The 22510-nt window shown below is 43.8% G+C and overlaps 1 protein-coding gene across 1 annotated transcript in view; it reads left to right on the forward strand.

Annotated features, from left to right (window-relative positions):
- wal (electron transfer flavoprotein subunit alpha wal) overlaps positions 1–22510 on the forward strand; it is a 38774-nt gene that overhangs the window by 8487 nt on the left and 7777 nt on the right. The window contains exons 2-3 of the mRNA XM_068351916.1: positions 16967–17113; positions 18064–18205. Coding sequence (XP_068208017.1) covers positions 16967–17113; positions 18064–18205 — 289 coding nt within the window. The remainder of the gene's footprint in view (positions 1–16966; positions 17114–18063; positions 18206–22510) is intronic.

Consider the following 22510-nt stretch of genomic DNA (forward strand, 5'->3'; position numbering starts at 1 on the left):
GGTAAGTTTAATATTGAAAAATGTTATTTTTATTAGTAAAATAAATTTTTGAATATACTTACCCGATAATCATGATTTAATTGACCCTCCCTTCCTCCCCATAGAGAACCAGTGGACCGAGGAAAAATTGAGGAGGTGTCAACAAGAAGTACTGTAGTACCTGGCCACAGGTGGCGCTGGTGAGTACACCCCCTTCTAGTATTGTGATAGCTGGCGTATCCCTCCCGTAGAATTCTGTCGGGCAACGGAGTTGACAGCTACATGATTATCGGGTAAGTATATTCAAAAATTTATTTTACTAATAAAAATAACATGATTCACATCTCATCCCTCAAATGGTCTTTTGGAGCCTTTGTATAATGATGGACCGGACCTTCCGCCTGAATAGAATACCGACTTCCCCAATTAACCTAACCTACTTACCTAATAGGGGACCTTCCCCCGTAACCCCCCTAGACTGGCATATTCTTAGTGATAGTGTTGAAAATAAGGGAGTTATTAGGCATGGCCATCATCATACATACACCCTGGTCCACTATGGCTTGCAGTTAAACATTATCTCACTTTTCCTCTCTTCTGGCAAGCTGTTCATGGATGAGTTGCTCATGCCAATCATGTGGGTTATTATTTCCAGGATATATTTTACGTTCACATGAGCAACGATAGCTACGTACTGTGCAGAAAGTGTTTTCAACATAATTGATTACTAAAATTGATGAAATAACAAATTTTCAATATTAAACTTACCCGATAATCATGTAGCTGTCAACTCCGTTGCCCGACAGAATTCTATGGAGGGATACGCCAGCTATCACAATACTAGAAGGGGGTGTATTTACCAGCGCCACCTGTGGCCAGGTACTCAAGTACTTCTTGTTGACACCTCCTCAATTATTCCTCTGTCGTGCTTCCGGCAAGACGTTCTGGGATACGCTTATGTTCTTGGAGTATTTTCACGACTTTGGTGAAGTATTTCTCTTTGATTTCGGCTGTCGCTTTACTGGAAACTTCTATATTAGCTTAGTTAGCTTTTGGAATTAATTTGATTAATTATGGTGACGAGAGAGTATGAACTCTCGTTCACCTTTCAATGGCCGACCCTTCCCTTAGACGGAAGTGTTGGTGTCTAAGAGAGTATAGACTCTCTTTCTTAATTTTGCTTAACAAAAGTTATAGATTTATTTTATATCTCTCCGCCTCTTATAGGCCTCTTCGATTAACTTCCTTTTATTATAAACTCATTAAAATTAATTTTTATATTTGTTTATATTCGACCTTCCTAATAGTAGGCGGTCTTTTACCGAAGTTAATAACTTTGAGCCCGTCATTTCGGTTTTACCTGTTAACATATTATGCTATTTCCGCCACAGAGTTTGAAAGATTTTCTTTGACAGTCTCGTACTGTTTTCAAAGTTGAACTAACGTTTTGTTTTGTCTCTACAGTTGTTGACGTTCAGAACGTTCAACTTGCACTCTATCGTTACGATAGAGAAAGAATGTTCACGGTTTCACGTTGCAGTAAGAGTAACCGTGTCTAGCGTTTTGTTCATTCTTTCTTAACTTAATGGTTTTGATCCTAATAAAGGAACTTTTCAGTTTTTTCCTTTAACAATAATATGTTTTAACGATATATATGATTGGGCTCTTCTCTCAGGTTCTAAGTCAAGAGAGAGAGAGAGAGAGAGAGATAGAGACGGAGGGAGAGAGAGGATAAACGTTTCATTCAAGCCTGCCAGGCGTACGAGTAACGTCGTTATCGTTTTTTGCTCTTCTCCCTAGTCTCTTTAGGGGAAGAAACTAAACGTTTCTAGAGTGATCTAGTGTTTAGTCTCTTTCCAACCACTGAATTATCTTTCATTAGATTTTTCTGTTACATTGTAATTCTGTTTTCGCAATTACTAACTTTGAGAAAGGATAGAATTGCGTATTTCAGGTACAAACCACTTAAAGTTTCGAGTTCAGTGAAATAAGTGCAAACAGAAATCAAAGTGATAAGTGATTAGTGTGTGAGGGTACTTTTGTGCGCGCCAGTCGTCCTCCCAGTCCGGGACCTCTTGCAAGCTCCCAAGCCCAGGGGAGAAGCAATGTCGAAGGGCATAAGGGTTCAGCAGGCCTTGATCGGCGCACAGAAGTATTCTCGGTGGTTGTGGGCGTGTCTTACCGAGACCGTCACTCCCACCCGCAGACGATTGAGCCCTTATTTTGCTCGTCTGCAGAAGAGATTAGGGGAGAAAATAAAGGCAGAGTAACGCTGGTCTCAGGTCTCAAGACCTCTTAAACGTTAAGTCCAGACCTATGCCAGACGTACGAAGTTAAAGTTCACAACCCGAATGCAGTCATTGGGTTAGCTCTGACTCTCCTCAGTCATCAGTTGATTACACTCCGCCTAAGAGGAGTAAGGTTCTGCCACAACAGATCTCTGCTGTTAAGGCTTTACCTCAGCAGAACTTAGTGTCTGCCGACCCCAAGTTAACTCTACTGCAGTCCATACAGTCACAACTTTCGGTCTTGATGCGTGAGTGTCGGGCTGAGAGTGTTGCGCCTCCTCCTCCGCCTACACTCCCCCCCCGCCTATGATCGCTCCGCCTGATCACAGTACCACCTGCCAGGCGTACGATGTTGTGAACTCTACTACAGTCCATGCAAGCACAGCTTTCGGACTTGATGCGTGAGTGTCGGGCTGAGAGTGTTGCTCCTCCGCCTCCGCCTACACTCCCTCCACCTACACTCGCTCCGCCTGATCACAGTACCATCTGCCAGGCGTACGATGTTGTGGACTCTACTACAGTCCATGCAAGCACAGCTTTCGGACTTGATGCGTGAGTGTCGGGCTGAGAGTGTTGCTCCTCCACCTCCGCCTACACTCCCTCCACCTACACTCGCTCCGCCTGATCGCAGTACCACCTGCCAGCAGTTCCACCTGCCAGGCGTACGATGTTGAACCACGTGCTGAGTTTGCTGTTCCCTGTGGTGTTCAGCCTCCGCCTTCCTTAAGGCAACCTTTACTTTGGGATCAGGAGGATTATACCTCTCTTCCTCCGCCTCCACTTGCTGCTCCACCAGTGATGCAACACTCGGTTGAGGTACAACAACCTCTCCCGTCCATGAGTCAGTCTCCTCAGCTCTCGCTGCAGCGAGCTCAACCCTCCACAAGGCAAGCACCACAACACCTTAGCCTTGCGCCTCAGGAGCCTCATCTTGCGAGACATTTACCTTGTTCTGCGCAGCCTCTTCCTCATCGCGCTCCGCTCACACCACAGGAACTGGAACTTGCTACTCCGCTTCCACCAACCGCTCAGCAAGCGCAACCCTTGGGTTCAACCACTCATGCTAGGAGTCAGCCTCCTCCACCCATGCGCCTTCCTTCTGCTTGTCTTTTATTCAGCCTTTGCAGACTGAGCCTCAGGTGTTCCCTCATCGGAGTCTTGAAGAGGAAACCACAACTATTGTTGTTCCAGCTCGTTCTGACTCTGCTGTTCAGCATACCTTACCTTTTTCATACCATGGTTTAAACCCCATGCAAGCATGCATAAAGCACTCTAGCACTGGTCATGGAATTTCTGAGAAATGTTAAACGCCATGCACACGCTCTGCTTTCCTTACAGCAGGCTCTGCTTACAGCAGGCTCTGCTTACTACATGCTCAGCATACAGCATGCTCTGCATTCAGCATGCTCTGCATACAACATGCTCTGCATACAGCATGCTCTGCATTCAGCATGCTCTGCATACAACATGCTCTACATACAGCATGCTCTGCATACAGCATACTCTGCATACATCATGCTCTGCATACCTTACCGCATGCTTCTCAACACATCTTGGGTTGTTGCCAACTCACTAGACTGTCAAGCAGTTTCATAACGTTGCCTTCTAGTCTGCTGCTTTTGCACCAGTGAACCCTCACTCAGAGAACTTAGCTTTTCTAGGATAAGGTCCCTGTAGATGAGAAAGTTCTTTTCTCCCTCCTTCTGATATTCCCTTGAGGACTCTGTCATTTGGAGGGAGCCTTTAGCTGCATAACCTCTTATGGACTTTTATTTAAGCATAACATGCTTACAGGGAAGGTAATGGTTCCACTTCAGCCGCTAATCCCGTCTGTTACCACACCTGCTCCCATAGACCTTGAGCTGTGTTGCATGACATGCAGTCCAAGCTTAGTCCTTGTTAGAGAATTTTTTTGTTTACGGAGTCAATGTGTCACGGGGAAGACGTTCAACAACCAACAGAAGGGACTTGTTGTGACGCAGTGCGGCAACCTCAGCAACCCGTTAAGGAGTTGTCTGTACGACCCAGACAGTCTAGACAGATTCGGGTTGTCACTGTACTTCCTCGCTTGCCCATGATTGACAGTTTACAGACTGTGCAGCAGTATCATGATCTTGTGTCCGGCTCCGTCAGACGACTGGCTTTTAAGAGCTCCCACAAGTCGTCGCTGTCTGGAGATTTTCAAATGGACTATGGATCTGACCAAGGAACTGGGCCTCCTGGTCAATTTTGAGGAGTCTCAGCTCGTTCCATCCCAGACCATTGTCTCCTTGGGTATGGATCTTCAGAGTCGAGCTTTTCGGACTTGTCCGTCGGCCCCAAGGATCTTCCAAGCCCTAGAATGCATCCAGAGCATGCTGAGAAGGAACCGATGCTTAGTCAGGCAGTGGATGAGTCTAACAGGGACACTTTCATCGCTGGCCCTGTTCATCGAGTTAGGGAGACTCCACCTCCGCCCCCTTCAGTATCATCTAGCTGCTCACTGGATAAAGGACATGACGCTAGAGACGGGTTCAGTTCCTGTTTCCGAAGAGATGAGGTCTACTCTAACGTGGTGGAAGAACAGCATTCTTCTCAAGGAAGGTCTACCATTGGCTGTTCAGACCCCCGACCACCGTCTCTTCTCGGACGCATCGGACACGGGCTGGGGTGCGACACTGGACGGACAGGAATGCTCGGGAACATGGAATCAGGAGCAAAGGACACTTCACATCTATTGCAAGGAGTTGTTGGCAGTTCTTCTGGCCTTGATAAACTTCAAGTCCCTCCAGCTTAACAAGGTGGTGGAGGTGAACTCCGACTACACCACAGCCTTGGCTTACATCTCCAAGCAGGGAGGGACTCATTCGAGGAAGTTGTTCGAGATCGCAAGGGACCTCCTCATTTGGTCAAAAGATCGAAAGCTCACGCTGGTAACGAGGCTCATTCAGGGCGATATGAATGTCATGGCAGATCGCCTCAGCCGGAAGGGTCAGGTCTTCCCCACAGAGTGGACCCTTCACAAGAATGTTTGCAGCAGACTTTGGGCCCTGTGGGGTCAGCCAACCATAGATCTTTTCGCTACCTCAATGACCAAGAGGCTCCTCTTGTTTTGTTCTCCGATTCCAGACCCAGCAGCAGTTCGCGTGGATGCCTTTCTGCTGGATTGGTCCCATCTCGACCTGTATGCATTCCCGCCGTTCAAGATTGTCAACAGGGTACTTCAGAAGTTCGCCTCTCACAAAGGGACACGGCTGACGTTGGTTGCTCCCCTCTGGCCCGCGAGAGAATGGTTCACCGAGGTACTGCAATGGCTGGTCGACGTTCCCAGGACTCTTCCTCCTAGAGTGGACCTTCTGCGTCAACCTCACGTAAAGAAGGTACACCAAACCTCCACGCTCTTCGTCTGACTGCCTTCAGACTATCGAAAGACTCTCAAGAGCTAGAGGCTTTTCGAAGGAGGCAGCCAGAGCGATTGCCAGAGCAAGGACGACATCCACTCTCAGAGTCTATCAGTCTTAATGGGAAGTCTTCCGAAGCTGGTGCAAGGCCAATGCAGTTTCCTCAACCAGTACCACTGTAACCCAGATTGCTGACTTCCTGTTACATCTAAGGAACGTAAGATTCCTATCAGCTCCTACGATCAAGGGTTACAGAAGTATGTTGGCAGCGGTTTTCCGCCACAGAGGCTTGGATCTTTCCTCCAACAAAGATCTACAGGACCTCCTTAGGTCTTTTGAGACCTCAAAGGAACGTCGGTTGTCCACTCCAGGCTGGAATCTAGACGTGGTCCTAAGGTTCCTAATGTCATCAGGATTTGAACCGCTCCAATCAGCCTCTTTTAAGGACCTCACATTAAAAACTCTTTTCCTCGTGTGCTTAGCAACAGGTAAAAGAGTAAGTGAGATCCACGCCTTCAGCAGGAACATAGGTTTCACATCTGAAACGGCTACATATTCCTTGCAGCTCGGTTTTTTGGCTAAAAACGAGCTTCCTTCCCGTCCTTGGCCTAAGTCGTTCGAGATCCCAAGCCTGTCCAACATGGTGGGGAACGAACTGGAGAGAGTACTTTGCCCAGTTAGAGCTCTTAAGTACTATCTAAGAAGGTCAAAACCATTACGAGGACAATCAGAAGCCTTATGGTGTGCTATCAAGAAGCCTTCTCTACCAATGTCTAAGAACTCAGTTTCTTACTACATCAGGCTTCTGATTAGAGAAGCAAATTCTCATCTGAAGGAAGAAGACCTTGCTTTGCTGAAGGTAAGGACACATGAAGTGAGAGCTGTGGCTACTTCAGTGGCCTTCAAACAGAACCGTTCTCTGCAGAGTGTTATGGATGCAACCTATTGGAGAAGCAAGTCAGTGTTCGCATCATGCTATCTCAAAGATGTCCAGTCTCTTTACGAGTACTGCTACACCCTGGGTCCATTCGTAGCAACGAATGCAGTAGTAGGCGAGGGCTCAGCCACTACATTCCCATAATCCCATAACTTTTTAACCTTTCTCTTGAATACTTTTTATGGGTTGTACGGTCGGCTAAGAAGCCTTCCACATCCTTGTTGATTTGGCGGGTGGTCAATTCTTTCTTGAGAAGCGCCAAGGTTAAAGGTTGTGATGAGGTCCTTTAGTATGGGTTGCAGCCCTGTATACTTTAGCACCTTTGAGTTGATTCAGCCTCCCAAGAGGAACGCTGCGCTCAGTAAGGAAGACGATCTTATTAAAGGCAGAGTAACGGTTCAAGTCGACTTCCTTACCAGGTACTTATTATTTCATTGTTATTGTGGATAACTGATTATATGAAATACGGGATACTTAGCTATCCTTTAGTCTTGTACACTGGTTTTTCACCCACCCCCCTGGGTGTGAATCAGCTACATGATTATCGGGTAAGTTTAATATTGAAAAATGTTATTTTTATTAATAAAATAAATTTTTGAATATACTTACCCGATAATCATGATTTAATTGACCCTCCCTTCCTCCCCATAGAGAACCAGTGGACAGAGGAATAATTGAGGAGGTGTCAACAAGAAGTACTTGAGTACCTGGCCACAGGTGGCGCTGGTAAATACACCCCCTTCTAGTATTGTGATAGCTGGCGTATCCCTCCATAGAATTCTGTCGGGCAACGGAGTTGACAGCTACATGATTATCGGGTAAGTATATTCAAAAATTTATTTTATTAATAAAAATAACATATTTCTAAATAGATTGAAATACCCTGTGAAAGATGTCTTCTTGTGACGGTAGTCATGGTGGAACTGAAGCGTTTGGGGTAAAAATAACTCTTGTAAAACAACATCTGGGAAGCTCCAAATTGGTTCAGAAAGCCAGCTAGTTATTACAAATAAAGAAAGCTGCTAAAATTTGATGTAAACAATACATGTGTAGTACCCCACAATCAGTCTTAAAAGTAAACAGGGGACTTTGAAAATGAAATTGTGTTGACATTTTAGTTGATTGATCGCACAAAATTTTGTGGCCCGGCCCCCATTAGTCATACAGAGAAAAGTGCACTCTTCCATTTCTTTTAACCAAATTTATATACAGTGTTACTACATTATTGCTATTTGTTGGAAGCTCATATTTTGCAAGTTTTAAAGATTTTTGATAGGTATGTGTTACAACGGAAAAGCCACATTTCAAAAGGGAAACAAACACGAGATACAACTTAACCTAACTAAGACCCTCTCCTAACTAACAGGGCATCTCAGGGGCCTAAACCTACCCTTTGACCCATCCTAGGACTCCCAGTTTTATTACAATAAAGAACAATATTGGGTAGGACTTAATGACATAATCAAATAGGTCTCTTCAAACCCCTCTCTTTGAACTCCATAACCTTGTGTCAGCAACTACTAATAACATAGGTACTTATTTTCATAAAATATTTCCGTTTTACTATACTCTTTCTATTTTATATTTGACAAAGATTTTTTCTTATAATCTCCTATCGTACAGAAACCTGGAACAGTTCATAAAATTCCTGACAGGTGGAACAACTGTCCCAATTTTAGTTTCCCATTTTCAGTATTATTAGTACTGGTGAGCATTTTCAACCTGCAATCAGAGACATTTATAATAGGTGACTTTCTTGACCAATCCTCTACCGCCTCAAATACTACTCTAGCTCTGCCCCTTTAAATGCTAGATAAGGCCCCCAACCAATACTAGCTCAGCCTGTACTATTACAATACTATCTCTGTCACTACTAATAGTAGCTTCACCCCTTCTAATACTGGACTAGCTCTTCCCCTTGTAATACTATCTCTTCCCCTTGAAATACTGGACTAGCTCTTCCCCTTGTAATACTAGCTCCACCCCTTGTAATACTAGCTCCGTCCCTTGTAAGACTGGACTAGCTCTTCCCCTTGTAATACTTGACTAGCTCTTTCCCTTGTAATACTGGACTAGCTCTTCCCTTTGTAATACTAACTCCACCCCTTGTAATACTAGCCCTGCCCCTTTTAATAGTAGCTCTGCCTCTACTGCTACTAGCTCTGGAAACATATAATTTGATACTCATTCAAGCAAGATGTACTTAATGATATCATCCCGAACTAGTGGTGTCTGAGTACAGATCTGGCAGTAATTTTAGTCTTCTGGAAGCGTTTTAAACGTTATAGATAATGTGAGTAAAGATCTTGTAGTAATTTCAGTCTATATTTCCTATTTCGAGGGAGTAAAATTAGTTACTGGTATATTTGTAGGTGTTTTGAACATGCAAGTTCCTAGGAAATAAGTCTGAAAAACCAAGTCTCAGAAGGGTAACCTGTCAAGAAGTAAATACGGGGCTGAGATTTTGCCCAAGGGTAAACAAATGATATAGAGGTCTAAGGGGAGGTTGCAGGAGGTATAACCTCCCCCAGTAGATGAGAGTATGAATCCTAGGTTAGGTTAGCTCAACCCCTTGTGTTTGTTTCCCTTTTAAGAAGAGATTTTGCAGTCATTACTTCTAGAAATTTAAAATTACTATACAGTTCAGTAATTGGAAAAATAATGTTGTACTGTATATTGATTTCTGCCAATTGTTTTCATCTGAATTGTTCAAAGCCCCGATAAATGCACCAGGAAACCTTATATTCTTCATTATGAATACTGTACTTATTACAGTACTGTAATTTAACCTGACTGTGTCCTTAACCTTACCGTAAGGTAGACTAGATCCTTGTACTGTCGTTCCCACCAGCTCCCCTTCTGAAATGGTTTTTCTGACATTTTTCAGTTTCACTCATCAATCATTGTAACTTGAAAGGCATTAGTTTCCAACAGTTACCACATCCAAATCATTCAAAACACTTTCAGTATATTTTCCAAAAGTGAAATATCCCTATAATTGGCAAGATCCTAACAACAACATATTTACTAAGTGTAATATACAAAAAGAAATGTTTCAAAATGTTGTAGCTAATGTCTCCTTAGAAGTGAATGTAGTTGGTTATTAGCCAAAACATAGTCACATGACAGTAGAAATGTCTCTGATTGGACACTTGGAAGAAGGAAAATTGAGACCAGTTCCAATAGGTCAAAATTGGATATTAATGTCCGAAGCCAAAGAATTGTAAATTATTCATCATAATAAGTAGATATGTTGTTACTAGTTTCTGCCTATAGGATCTTCTTCTTTGTTTAGATCTTTTCTGCCTATAGGATATGGGGTTCAAATTAGTGTGTTTGAAAGGGTATGTTCGATTACGTCAGCTCCAGCCTCCCAACTAATAATAAAACTAGTAGAATTGTGCTTATGATTCAAATGTTGCTAGTGGCAGGTCACTAAAGTAGCCTGTTGAGCTTAGAGTATAACAGCAAACAGTATTTATTTCTTGGCAAGACCAAGCCATAATATGCCTGTGATTAAATGAAAATATGATACTTTGATTTATCAACAACAGGTAAATAGGTACAGTATTAGTAATACGTAGTCTGATACTATTGTTTTGGCACATTTTCCTTTAGAATATGATGAACAAGCTAATCATCAAAGCTTATGAGCTGTACTGTGAAGAGAGTTCTAGGCGATGGGAGATAGGCGTGTGTACGAGTATATCTCCATGAAGGGTCTCATCAGATAATTGAAGATAGGGTTGGTTAGGGTATTGTATGTCTCTTTTTCAATATTAAACTTAGCTGGTGATTATATAAGCTGCAGCTCTGCTGCCCGACAGAAAAACTCTACGTTCAAAATACGCCAGCGATCGCTATGCAGGTAGGGGGTGTACATCAACAGCGCCATCTGTCAAGCAGGTACTCAGTACTCAATGTAAACACAGAACCAATTTTCTCTCTGTCGTGCCACCGGCAAGACCTACTAAATTCGCTATTGCTTACTGGATTGGTTTTCACATATTTTGGTGAAGTACACATTTCTAGTTTTGAGCTTTCGCTATGCAGATGTTTTATCTTCATCTCAAAACTTGAACTCGTTTTGGATAGATTTAATTATGGTGACAAGGAGAGTATGGACTCTCTTTCACTTTTAAATGGCCGACCCTTCCCTTAGACAGAAGTGTGTTTAGGTTTTTAGTAATTTTGCTTAACACGTTATAGATCTATATATTTTATATCTCTCCGCCTTTATTAGGCCTCTTCGATTAACTTTCCATTTATTATAAACATATAAAAATAAATTTTTGTTTTGTTTATATGCGACCTTTCCTGATAGTAGGCGGTCCTTACTTGGAACCGAAGTTAATCAACGTTGAGCCCGTTATATCGTATTTAGCCTTTAAAGAATTTAAAACTTTTTAAAATTTAATGTTTTATGAAAGAATTTCTTTGATAGTCTTCGTACTGTTTTCAAAGATGAACTAACGTTTAGTTTTTTAGACTACGCAGTTGTTGACGTTCAGGACGTTCAACATGCGCTCTATCGTTACGATAGAGAGAGAGTGTATCACGGTTTCACTTTGCAGTAAGAGTAAATCGATTCTGACGTTTTGTTCATTCTTTTTTAGCTTAAATGTTTTAAATTCTAAATTAAAGGAACTTTTTATTTGGAAAACCTTTCAGTTTTTTCCTTTAGTCAAATAACATGTTTTTTTTACGATATATAATTGGGCTCTTCTCTTAGGTGCGAAATCAAGAGAGAAAGAGAGAGAGAGAGATAGAGACGGAGGGAGAGAGAGGAGAGAAAACGTTCCGTTCAAGCGGGTAACGTTTTTCTCGAGTTGCTCTCGTCCCTAGTCGCTGTACGGGGAGGAAGGATAAAACGTTTTTAGTTTTTTATTCTCGTCCCCAGGCTATGTGCGGTGAGAGATTGAAAACGTAGTTATATGAACTAGTGTTTAGTCTCTTTCCCAGCCACTGAATTTTTTATCTTAAAATATGTTTTCTGTTTTTTGCTGGTATTAATGAGCTTGCATTATACGACTGATTTCGCAATTACTACCTTTTAATGAAGGGTAGAATTGCGTGTTTCAGCTAGAAATCAGTAAAAGTTTCGATTTCAGTGAAATAAGTGCAAAACAGAAAATCGATAAAGTGATATGCGCAAAGTGTTACAGTGTTGCGTCCGAGGGTTCGTCTGTTCGTGCCTGTCGTTCACCTAGTCCGGGACCTCTTGCAAGCTCCCAAGCCCAGGGGAGAAGTAATGTCGAACGACTTATGGGTTCGAGAGGCCTTGATCAACGAACAGACGTTTTCCCTCTGTGGTTTCGGGCGTATCTACCCAAGATCGCCCCACCCACTCTAAGACGAGAGAGCCCATTTTCCTCGTCTGCGGAAGAGGTTTCTCGTAAGAAACCATGGACCAAGGTCTCGCGGCTTATTAAGCGCAAGTCGGTCCTTTCCGCGCAAGTCCAACGGCCCAGTTGTAGCCACTGGGTCAGTTCGGACTCGCTGCAGTCTTCCGACGACTGCTCACCTCCTAAGAGAGGCAAAGCGGTACCGCATCAGGCAGTCACACCGTCTGTTGCCGCACCTGCTCCTGTAGACCCTAGTGGTCTTTGCTGCAGACCATGCAGTCTCAGTTAACGTCATTGATGCAGGACTTTCGTGCGGAGAAGGTTGACACTGCACCAACCTCTAGCCTACAACCAACCACGGTTGTGCGTCCTGTGGACGCTGAGGCGACCTTCTCCCGCACTCCAAGAGAGTCCCGCCACCCATGCGTTCCAGTGTACCCTGCCAGCCGCATGTTGACGTTCAGCGACGCACGGAATCTTCCGTTGACGTTCGCGAGGTACAACAACAGTCTAAGTTGTTTTGTTTTGACGCGGTGCGTCAACTTCCGCATTCTAGAGTTGTTTTGACTGCTCAGTCTAGACAGTCAAAGCAGTCTCGAGTGGACACTGTACGTCCTCACACACCTGTTGTGGTTGACAGTTCAGTTGTTGACAGTTCACAGACTGTCAAGCAGTTACATGACGTTGCCTTCTGGTCTGCTACTTATGCACCAGTGAGAGACTCACTGAGGTAACCTAGCTTTTATCGGACAAGGTTCCTGTGGATGAGGAAGTTGCTGTTCTCCCTCCTACTGATATTCCCTTGAGGACTCTGTCAGATGGAGAGGAGCCTTAAGCTGCTTAGCCTCCTATGGACTTTAATTAAATCATGATGATTTTTTTAAGGATCTTCGTCCGGATCTTGTAACTGCTGCTCCTCGTTCGCCTAAACGTCAGAACTTACACTAGGCCTAGCTACTTCGAAGCCGTTGTTTTTAAGCTAGTGCTCTCTCGCTCTCCTAGAGAGCGTTAAGTTGGCTAGGCGACTGGTTTTTGCACCAGGAGGAGTTTTTAGGGATACAGCCTTTGATTTCCCTTCTTTTAAACTGGCTTATAGAGCGAGAGTCTGATATGGCACGAGAGAAGTTCTCGGCTTGGGAGTTCATGCCTCTGCCCAGATAGACTTCTCAATTCTGGTAGACTCGCCCTGGCGCCTAGCCAGGAGACGCTCCAAGTTGTTTACAGGTCAACTTCTCAGCTTTTGTCAAGCCTTTGAAGTTTTGCTGTACTATTATGTCACACATAACAAGGCTTTCAGGGATGGTAAACGGTTCCGCCTCAGTCGCTAACCCCGTCTGTTGCCACACCTGCTCCCGTAGACCCTAAATGGGCTTTGCTGCAAGCCATGCAGTCCAAGCTTGCGTCCTTGATAGAGGACTTAAATGCGGAGAAGAACCTTCTGGCCAACAACCTTCCAACCGGTCGGTTGTGCGCCCTGTTGACGCTGAGGTAACCTACTCGCGTCTGCCAGTTGAGGTGATTCCTCCTTCTGGCCAACAACCTTCCAACCGGTCGGTTGTGCGCCCTGTTGACGCTGAGGTAACCTACTCGCGTCTGCCAGTTGAGGTGGTTCCTCCTTCTGGCCAACAACCTTCCAACCGGTCGGTTGTGCGCCCTGTTGACGCTGAGGTAACCTACTCGCGTCTGCCAGTTGAGGTGGTTCCTCCACCGATGCGACCCAGTGTGGGTTGCCAGTCGCACGTTGACGTTAAGCGACGCTCGGAGGTGGTTGTTGACGTTCAGGACGTTCAACAACCAGCAGAGGTGACTTGTTGTGACGCAGTGCGTCAACCTCAGCAACCCGGTAGGGTGTTGACTGCACAACCCAGACAGTCTAGACAGTTTCGGGTTGACGCTGTACTTTCTCGCGCACCCATGGTTGTTGACAGTTCACAGACTGTGCAGCAGTTCCATGATATTGCGTCCGGCTCCGTCACGCATCCACCAGTGCGACCGGATTCAGCGAGTCAGACGTTGCTCACTCCGTTGCCGTTTCCTCATCAGTTTCGGATGAGGAACCCTCTGATGAGGACGTTGCTGAACAACAAGACGATCAGCCCCCAGCCCTGCTATCCATCCAGAAGATGCTGAAGAAGGAACGCTGCTCAGTCAGGCTGTGGATGAGTCTGGTAGGGACACTGTCATCCGTGGATCAATTTGTGTCACTAGGAAGACTACACCTCCGTCCTCTTCTATACCATCTAGCTTTTCACTGGAAAAAGGACAAGACGCTAGAAGCGGTCTCGATCCCGGTTTCCGGAAAGATAAAGTCTTGTCTGACTTGGTGAAAGGACTATATCAACCTTAGAGAGGGTCTTCCCCTAACTGTTCAGACTCCCAACCACGTTCTCTTCTCGGACGCATCGGACGTAGGCTGGGGTGCGACATTAGACGGTCGGGAATGCTCGGGATTATGGAACTCGAGTCAAAGGACAATGCATTTCAACTGCAAGGAGCTTCTGGCAGTACGTCTGACCTGGAAAAGCTTCAGGTCTCTCCTTCAAGGCAAAGTGGTGGAGGTGAACTCGGACAACACCACGGCTTTGGCGTACATCTCCAAGCAAGGAGGGACCTACTCTCTGACGTTGTACGAGATCGCAAGGGACCTCCTCACCTGGTCAAAAGGTCTAGACATATCACTAGTAACGAGGTTCATCCAAGGCAACTTGAATGTCATGGCAGATTGTCTCAGTCGGAAGGGACAAATAATTCCAACAGAATGGACCCTCCACAAGGATGTATGCAAGAGACTTAGGGCCACCTGGGGCCAGCCAACCATAGATCTCTTCGCAACCTCGATGACCAAGAGGCTCCCAATATTTTGCTCACCAATCCCGGACCCAGCAGCAGTTCATATAGATGCCTTTCTACTAGATTGGTCACATCTAGATCTATATGCATTCCCTCCGTTCAAGATTGTCAACAAGGTACTGCAGAAGTTCGCCTCTCACGAAGGGACAAGGTTGACGCTAGTTGCTTCCCTCTGGCCCGCGAGAGAATGGTTCACCGAGGTACTTCGATGGCTAGTAGACGTTCCCAGAACACTTTCCCTAAGGGTGGACCTTCTACGTCAGCCACGCGTAAAGAAGGTACACCAAGGCCTCCACGCTCTTCGTCTGACTGCCTTCAGACTATCGAAAGACTCTCGAGAGCTAGAGACTTTTCGAAGGAGGCAGCCAGAGCGATTGCTAGAGCAAGGAGAACATCCACCCTTAGAGTCTACCAATCAAAGTGGGAAATCTTCCGAAACTGGTGTAAGTCAGTATCCGTATCCTCGACCAGTACCCCTGTAACTCAAATAGCTGACTTCCTCATATATCTGAGGAAAGAACGATCTCTTTCAGCTCCCACTATCAAGGGTTACAGAAGCATGTTGGCATCAGTCTTCCGTCACAGAGGCTTAGATCTTTCCAACATAAAGATCTACAGGACCTCCTTAAGTCTTTTGAGACCACGAAGGAGCGTCGTTTGGTTACACCTGGTTGGAATTTAGACGTGGTACTAAGATTCCTTATGTCAGACAGGTTCGAAACGCTACAATCAGCCTCCCTGAAAGATCTCACCTTAAAGACTCTTTTCCTGGTATGCTTAGCCACAGCTAAAAGAGTCAGTGAGATTCATGCCTTCAGCAAGAACATCGGATTCTCATCCGAAACGGCTACATGTTCTACAACTTGGTTTTCTAGCCAAAAACGAGCTGCCTTCTCGGCCTTGGCCAATATCGTTCGATATTCCAAACTTATCGTATGGTTGGAAATGAACTAGAAAGAGTCTTATGTCCTGTAAGAGCTCTTAAGTTCTATTTAAAACGAACTAAACCTTTACGAGGCCCGTCTGAAGCTTTATGGTGTTCAGTTAAGAAACCATCTTTGCCTATGTCAAAGAATGCTTTATCCTATTTTATCAGACTGTTAATACGAGAAGCTCATTCCCATCTGAATGAGGGAGACCAAGCTTTGCTGAAGGTAAGGACACACGAAGTAGAGCTGTCGCAACTTCCGTGGCCTTTAAACAAAATAGATCTCTGCAAAGTATAATCGACGTAACCTATTGGAAAAGCAAGTCAGTGTTCGCGTCTTTTTATCTTAAGAATGTCCAGTCTCTTTACGAGAACTGCTACACTCTGGGACCATTCGTAGCAACGAGTGCAGTAGTGGGTGAGGGCTCAACCACTACAATTCCCTAATTCCATAACCTTTTTAATCTTTCTCTTGAAATGTTTTATTATTGTTTTTGGGTTGTCCGGAAGGCTAAGAAGCCTTTCGCATCCTACTTGATTTGGCGGGTGGTCAAAGTCATTTCTTGAGAAGCGCCTAGATTAGAGGTTTTGATGAGGTCCTGTTGTATGGGTTGCAACCCTTGATACTTCAGATCCTAGGGGTCGCTCAGCATCCTAAGAGGATCGCGAGGCTCCATAAGGAAGACGTACTTAAAAAGGCAGAGTAATTGTTCAAGTCGACTTCCTTACCAGGTACCTATTTATTTTGTTTTTGTTATTTTGATAACTTCTAAAATGAAATAAAAAACTCTTAGCTCATAAAATGTAAACATATATTACTGGTCTCTACCCACCATCCTGGGTGTGAATCAGCTATATATTCACCGGCTAAGTTAAATATTTAAAAATGATATTTTGATTATAAAATAAATTTTTGAATATACTTACCCGGTGAATATAAATTAAATGACCCTCCCTTCCTCCCCAATAGAGACGCAGTGGGACGAGGAGAAAATTGAGTCTTTGTTTACATAAGAGCTGGGTATCTGGTCGACAGATGGCGCTGTTGGGCACACCCGCAACCTGTGTAGCGATCGCTGGCGAGTTTTTCCGTAGAGTTTGTCTGTCGAGCAACAGAGTTGCAGCTATATATTCACCGGGTAAGTATATTCAAAAATTTATTTTATAATCAAAATATCATTTTTTTTTTTTTTTTTTTTTTTTTTTTTTTTTTTTTTTTTTTTTTAAATACAGTTGTATAATGTAATCATGTATTCCAGGCTGCTGCCCGACGCTTTCAGTCCACTTTGGTTATAGCTGAGCATGACAATAATGCTCTTACGCCTATTACCCTCAGTGCAATTACAGCTGCAAAGAAGCTAGGTGGCGAAGTGTCGTGCTTGGTTGCTGGAAGCAATTGTGCAAATGTAAGTACATATACCATACTAAATTTAGATTGTTGAATTCTTTTGGTTATAGGAGAAAATTTTCTTTAATAGACTAGAAACTGGGTAGAAAAGTATTACATTTTCTTATAGGAATTTTGGAAGTGTGAGTAATGTTTTCCAAATTGAATACTGTACAGTATCATACTTTGCACAAAAATTATAAACCATTTTTTTTTTTTTACTGTTGCTATAGTAATTGATCTTCTAGTGACAGTACTTCTTGGCTGTAGGTGATAAAAGTTATTGCAGACCTATTTGTAATGTACTACAGTACTGTACTGGGTAATTTTTTTATGTACAGTAATAGTAAAAAGTCGAGTATGAATCTTCCTCAGAATGATAACTTTTGAGCTTTCTTTAATTCAGTATGTCTTACTTAACATTCGCTGTTCTTTAATCTTTAAAAGCTCTGCTTGGTTAACAAGTTTAAAACTTAGAGGATTAATTGTGAGTTTGTATTAGTAGCCTTTCCGTACCTCGACAACTTTAACGACAATGCATGTCCATAGGAGGTTGCCATGTTGGAAAACTTGGTTACTTTGTCAAGTGTATAGAGAAAGTGTCTTTTTGAATATTTTATTATTTACTTCTTATTACAATGCAGATTTCTATGACATCAAATTACTTACCAAAGTGAGAATCGGCTCAATGAATGTTGGATAAGACTTATTAAAATAAGCGGAATTAGGAAAATAGAATTTACTGTTTCAATACTTACCCAATATTCATTTGATCCTACCCTCTCCATACTAGTTGGGGCAAAGCAACTGAGTTCTTGAACATCACCATCCTCCAATGGACATTCCTTGTAGTTGCATATGGGATCATACAGATCTATATTACAAATCTTCTAATTTTTTAGTTTGGAAACAAAGGTTTTGAAGTTTATAGCAAAGTTAAATCTGTTTTGTTTTCTTTTTAAACTACAGGTGGTAAGTGAAGTTTCAAAAGTTGCTGGGATTAGCAAAGTTCTTGTTGCTGAATCAGATGCTTTCACTGGTTTTCTCCCAGAACGATTGGCTCCTTTGGTGCTTGCCACCCAGAAACAGTTCAACTACACGCATATCGTGGGTAAGTTCACTTTTATAGTATGGATACATCCTAGTGCTTTAGTTTTTACTTTTTATTGTGTAGTTACCAGTTCGAAAATGGTATTACGATATGTTATTCCAATTAATTTTACTTGTACTATATTTCATTTAGTTTTAGCACGCTCAGGTGTGGGGAATAATTTCTTTCATTATCGTTGTTAAAACAGGGTAGAGTGGGCTGTGGCACTCAAGCAGTACCAATCAAACTCAGCTAAGTCTCTCTTCGTTCAAAGAGGAACAATGGGAAGAAAAATCCCCTTTTTAAATATTTAACTTAGCCGGTGAATATATAATAGCTGCAACTCTGCGGCTCGACAGAAATAGCCGGTGAATATATAATAGCTGCAACTCTGCGGCTCGACAGAAAACACACTCAAAAAAACTCGCGAGCGATCGCTATGAAGGTTGCGGGTGTGCCCACCAGCGCCAACTGTCGGCCAGATACCACTCTTGTATGTAAACAAAACCTTCAATTCTTCTCTGTCGACGTTGACGACAAGACGTATCAATACTCGCTGTAGAACCTGGAGTTTTCTCAACATATTTGTTGAAGTACTTCATTTTGGTTTGAGCTTTCGCAGTGCAGGTGTTTTATCTTCATCTTAAATCTTGAACTCGTTTTTGGATGGATTTAATTTTTGATGACAAAGAGAGTATGGACTTTCTTTGACTTTTAAATGGCCGACCCTTCCCTTAGACGGAAGTGTGTCTAGGCTTTTAGCAATTATCTTATCATGTTATGAATTAATTATAGATTTTCCTCTATATATTTTATATCTCAACCGCCTTTATTAGGCCTCTTCGATTAGCTTTCCATTTATAATAAACATCAAAATAAATTTTAATGATTTGTTTATATGCGACCTTTCCTGAGAGTAGGCGGTCCTAACTTGGAAACCGAAGTTAAACAAACTTGAGCCCTTTCAATCGTAAATAGCTTTTAAAGAGCTAATGATTTAAAACTTATTAAATGAATATTTTTTAATAGATATTTTATGAAAGATTTTCTTTGAATAGTCTTCGTACTGTTTCAAAGATGAACTAACGTTTAGTTTATTTATGCTACGAAGTTTGCGCTCTATCGTTACGATAGAGAGAGAGAGTATCACGGTTTCACTTTGCAGAAAGAGTAAATCGATTCTGACGTTCTGTTCATTCTTCTTTCAAAGCTTAAATGTTTTAAATTCTATTTTAAAGGAACTTTTTAATTGAAAAACCTTTCAGTTTTTTCCTTTGGTCAAATAACCTGTTTTTTTGACGAAACGTAAGTGGGCTCTTCTCTTAGGTGCGAAATCAAGAGAGAGAGAGAGAGAGATAGAGACGGAGGGAGAGAGAGGAGAGAAAACGTTCCGATCTTTATCTCGTCCCAAGCGGGTAACGTTGTTCTCGAGTTACTCTCGTCCCTAGTCTCTGTATGGGGAGAAAGGATAAAACGTTTTTAGTTTTTTATTCTCGTCCCAAGGCAATGTACGGTGAGAGATTGAAAACGTAGTTTTGAATGAACTAGTGTTTAGTCTCTTCCCCAGCCACTGAATTTTTTATCTTAAAATATGTTTACTGTTTTTTGCTGGTATTAATGTGCTTGCATTATACGACTGATTTCGCAATTACAACCTTTTGATGTGGGTAGAATTGCGTGCTTCAGGTAGAAATCAGTTTTATTCATACCTAATGTGAATTGTTAAAAGATTCGATTTCAGTGAAATAAGTACAAAACAGAAAATCGTAGTGATAAAGTGATATTGCGCAAAGTGTTATCAGTGTTGCGACCGAGGGCTCGTCTGTTCGTGCCTGTCGTTCGCCTAGTCCGGGACCTCTTGCAAGCTCCCAAGCCCAGGGGAGAAGTAATGTCGTACGACTTATGGGTTCGAGAGGCCTTGATCAGCGAACAGACGTTCCCTCTATGGTATCGGGTGTATCTTACCAAGATCACCCCTACCATAAGGCGAGAGAGACGATTTTCTCCTCGTCATCCGAAGGCTTTTCGCATAAAAGAAACCGTGAAACAAGGTTTCGAGGCCCTTTAAGCGAAAGTCAGTCCTTTCAGGACAGGTCCAGCGTCCTGGTTTTAACCATTAGGACAGCTCTGACCCTATGCAGTCAGCGGAAGACTGCTCGCCGCCTAACAAAAGCGTAACACAGACTCCGAGAGTCTTTTTGTAGGCAAGGTTTTGCGGTCACAGACGTTACCCTCGTCTCTTACCGCAACCATTCCGTTGATCCTAAATGGGTTGTACGGCAAGACATGCAGAATAAGCTTGCCTCCCTTATGGAAGACTATTCTGCCGATAAGTCCGTTGAGCCTAGCCGTTTATCTCATCGAGATCCTGGCTTTCAGCCACCCTAACGTTCCTTTGTGCGTCCTGTTGACGTTGGCGTAGCTAAGCCACGTCAGTCAGGTTGTTTAGAACCACACTCGATGCGGTCTTGTGTGGATTTTCAGCCACATTTGGACGTTAGGCCACTTGCTGATGCTCCTGTTGACGTTCAGAACGTTCGCTAACAATCGGAGTTGACTTGTTTTGACGCTGAGCGTCAACCTCCGCATTCTAGAGTTGTTTTGACTGCTCAGTCTAGGCGGTCAAAGCAGTCTCGAGTGGACGCTGTGCGTCCTCACGCACCTGTTGTTGTTGACATTTCACAGACTGTCAAGCAGTTACATGACGTTGCGTCCTGGTCTCTCGCACCTGTTGTTGTTGCCAGTTCACAGACTGTCAAGCAGTTACATGACGTTGCGTCCTGGTCCGCTACTAATGCACCAGTGCGTGTGGACTCCACCACGGTAGGTCTCTCCCTTGCTTGAGACTCAGCTATTATCGGACAAGGTTCCTTCAGATGAGGAAGTTGCTGTTCCCCTCCTACTGATATTCCCTTGAGGACTCTGTCAGACGGAGAGGAGCCTAAAGCTGCTTAGCCCTCTATGGACTTTAAATAAATCATGCTGATTTTTAAGGATCTTTGTCCGGATCTTTTTGTAACTGCTGCTCCTCGTTCGCCTAAACGTCAGAGCTTACACTAGGCCTAGCTACTTCGAAGCCGTTGTTTTATAAGCTAGTGCTCTCTCGCTCTTCTAAGAGAGCTTTACGTTTGCTAGGCTACTGGTTTATCACCAGGAGGAGTTTGGGGGAGACAGCCTTTGCTTTCCTTTCTTTTAAACTGGCTTATAGAGCGAGAGCCTGATATGACGCTAGAGAAGTTCTCGGCTTGGGAGTTCCTGCCTCTGCCCAGATAGACTTCTCAAACCTCATAGACTCTCCCTGGCGCCTGGCCATGAGACGCTCCAAGATTTTACAGGTCAACTTCACAGCTGTTTTCGAGCCTTTGAAGTTTTGCTGTACATTTATGTCATGCATAAACAAGGCTTTCAGGGATGGCTCCAATGATCTGACAGCCACGTTCTCTGCAGGAACAAGTCCCTCAGGGATGGCTCCATGATTTGGCAGCCATGTTCACTGCAGGAGTACGTAAGAGGCAAGTGCGCTCAATGTGTTCATTGTCAAGACAAACTTCACGATGAAGTCTACCAGGCTGTCTTGACAGCATTTATGGAAGGCGACTGGATGGTCTCTCTCGACCTTCAGGAGGCATACTTCCACATTCCTATACACCCAACCGTTTCTGAGGTTTGTTTACAGGAATGTGGGGTACCAGTTTCGAGCCCTGTGCTTTGGCCTCAGTCCTGCGCCTCTCGTGTTTACGAGGCTCATGAGGAATGTGGCAAAATCCCTCCATCTATCGGGGATCCGAGCCTCCCTGTACTTGGACGACTGGCTTCTCAGAGCATCGTCCAGCCTTCGCTGTCTGCAGGACCTACATTGGACGTTGAGTCTGGCCAGGGAGTTGGGACTTGTGGTCAACCTAAAAGTCCCAACTGATCCCATCCCAGATTATTCTATATTTGGGGATGGAGATTCGCAGTCAAGCCCTGCTCGAAGTCCAACTAATGCTGAAAAGAAAACGTTTATTCAGTCAGGAGTTGGAACAGTCTCATAGGGACTCTCTCATCCCTGGAGCAGTTTGTCTCACTAGGGAGACTACCCCTTCTGCCTCTCCGGTTCCATCTAGCCTCTCACTGGAACTAGGACAAGACATTAGAGACGGTATCATTCCCAGTCTCCGAACCAATAAAGGCATGCCTGAAATGGTGGGACAGCTATATCAGTCTGAGAGAGGGACTATCCCTAGCAGTCAAGAACCCAAACCACGTGTTGTCCTCAGACGCGTCGGGTTTGGGTTGGGGTGCGACCCTGGACGGTCGGGAATGCTCGGGTCTGTGGACCTCAAG

Source organism: Palaemon carinicauda, chromosome 28 (genome assembly GCF_036898095.1).
Source record: "Palaemon carinicauda isolate YSFRI2023 chromosome 28, ASM3689809v2, whole genome shotgun sequence".
Classification (NCBI taxonomy): Eukaryota; Metazoa; Arthropoda; class Malacostraca; order Decapoda; family Palaemonidae; genus Palaemon; species Palaemon carinicauda.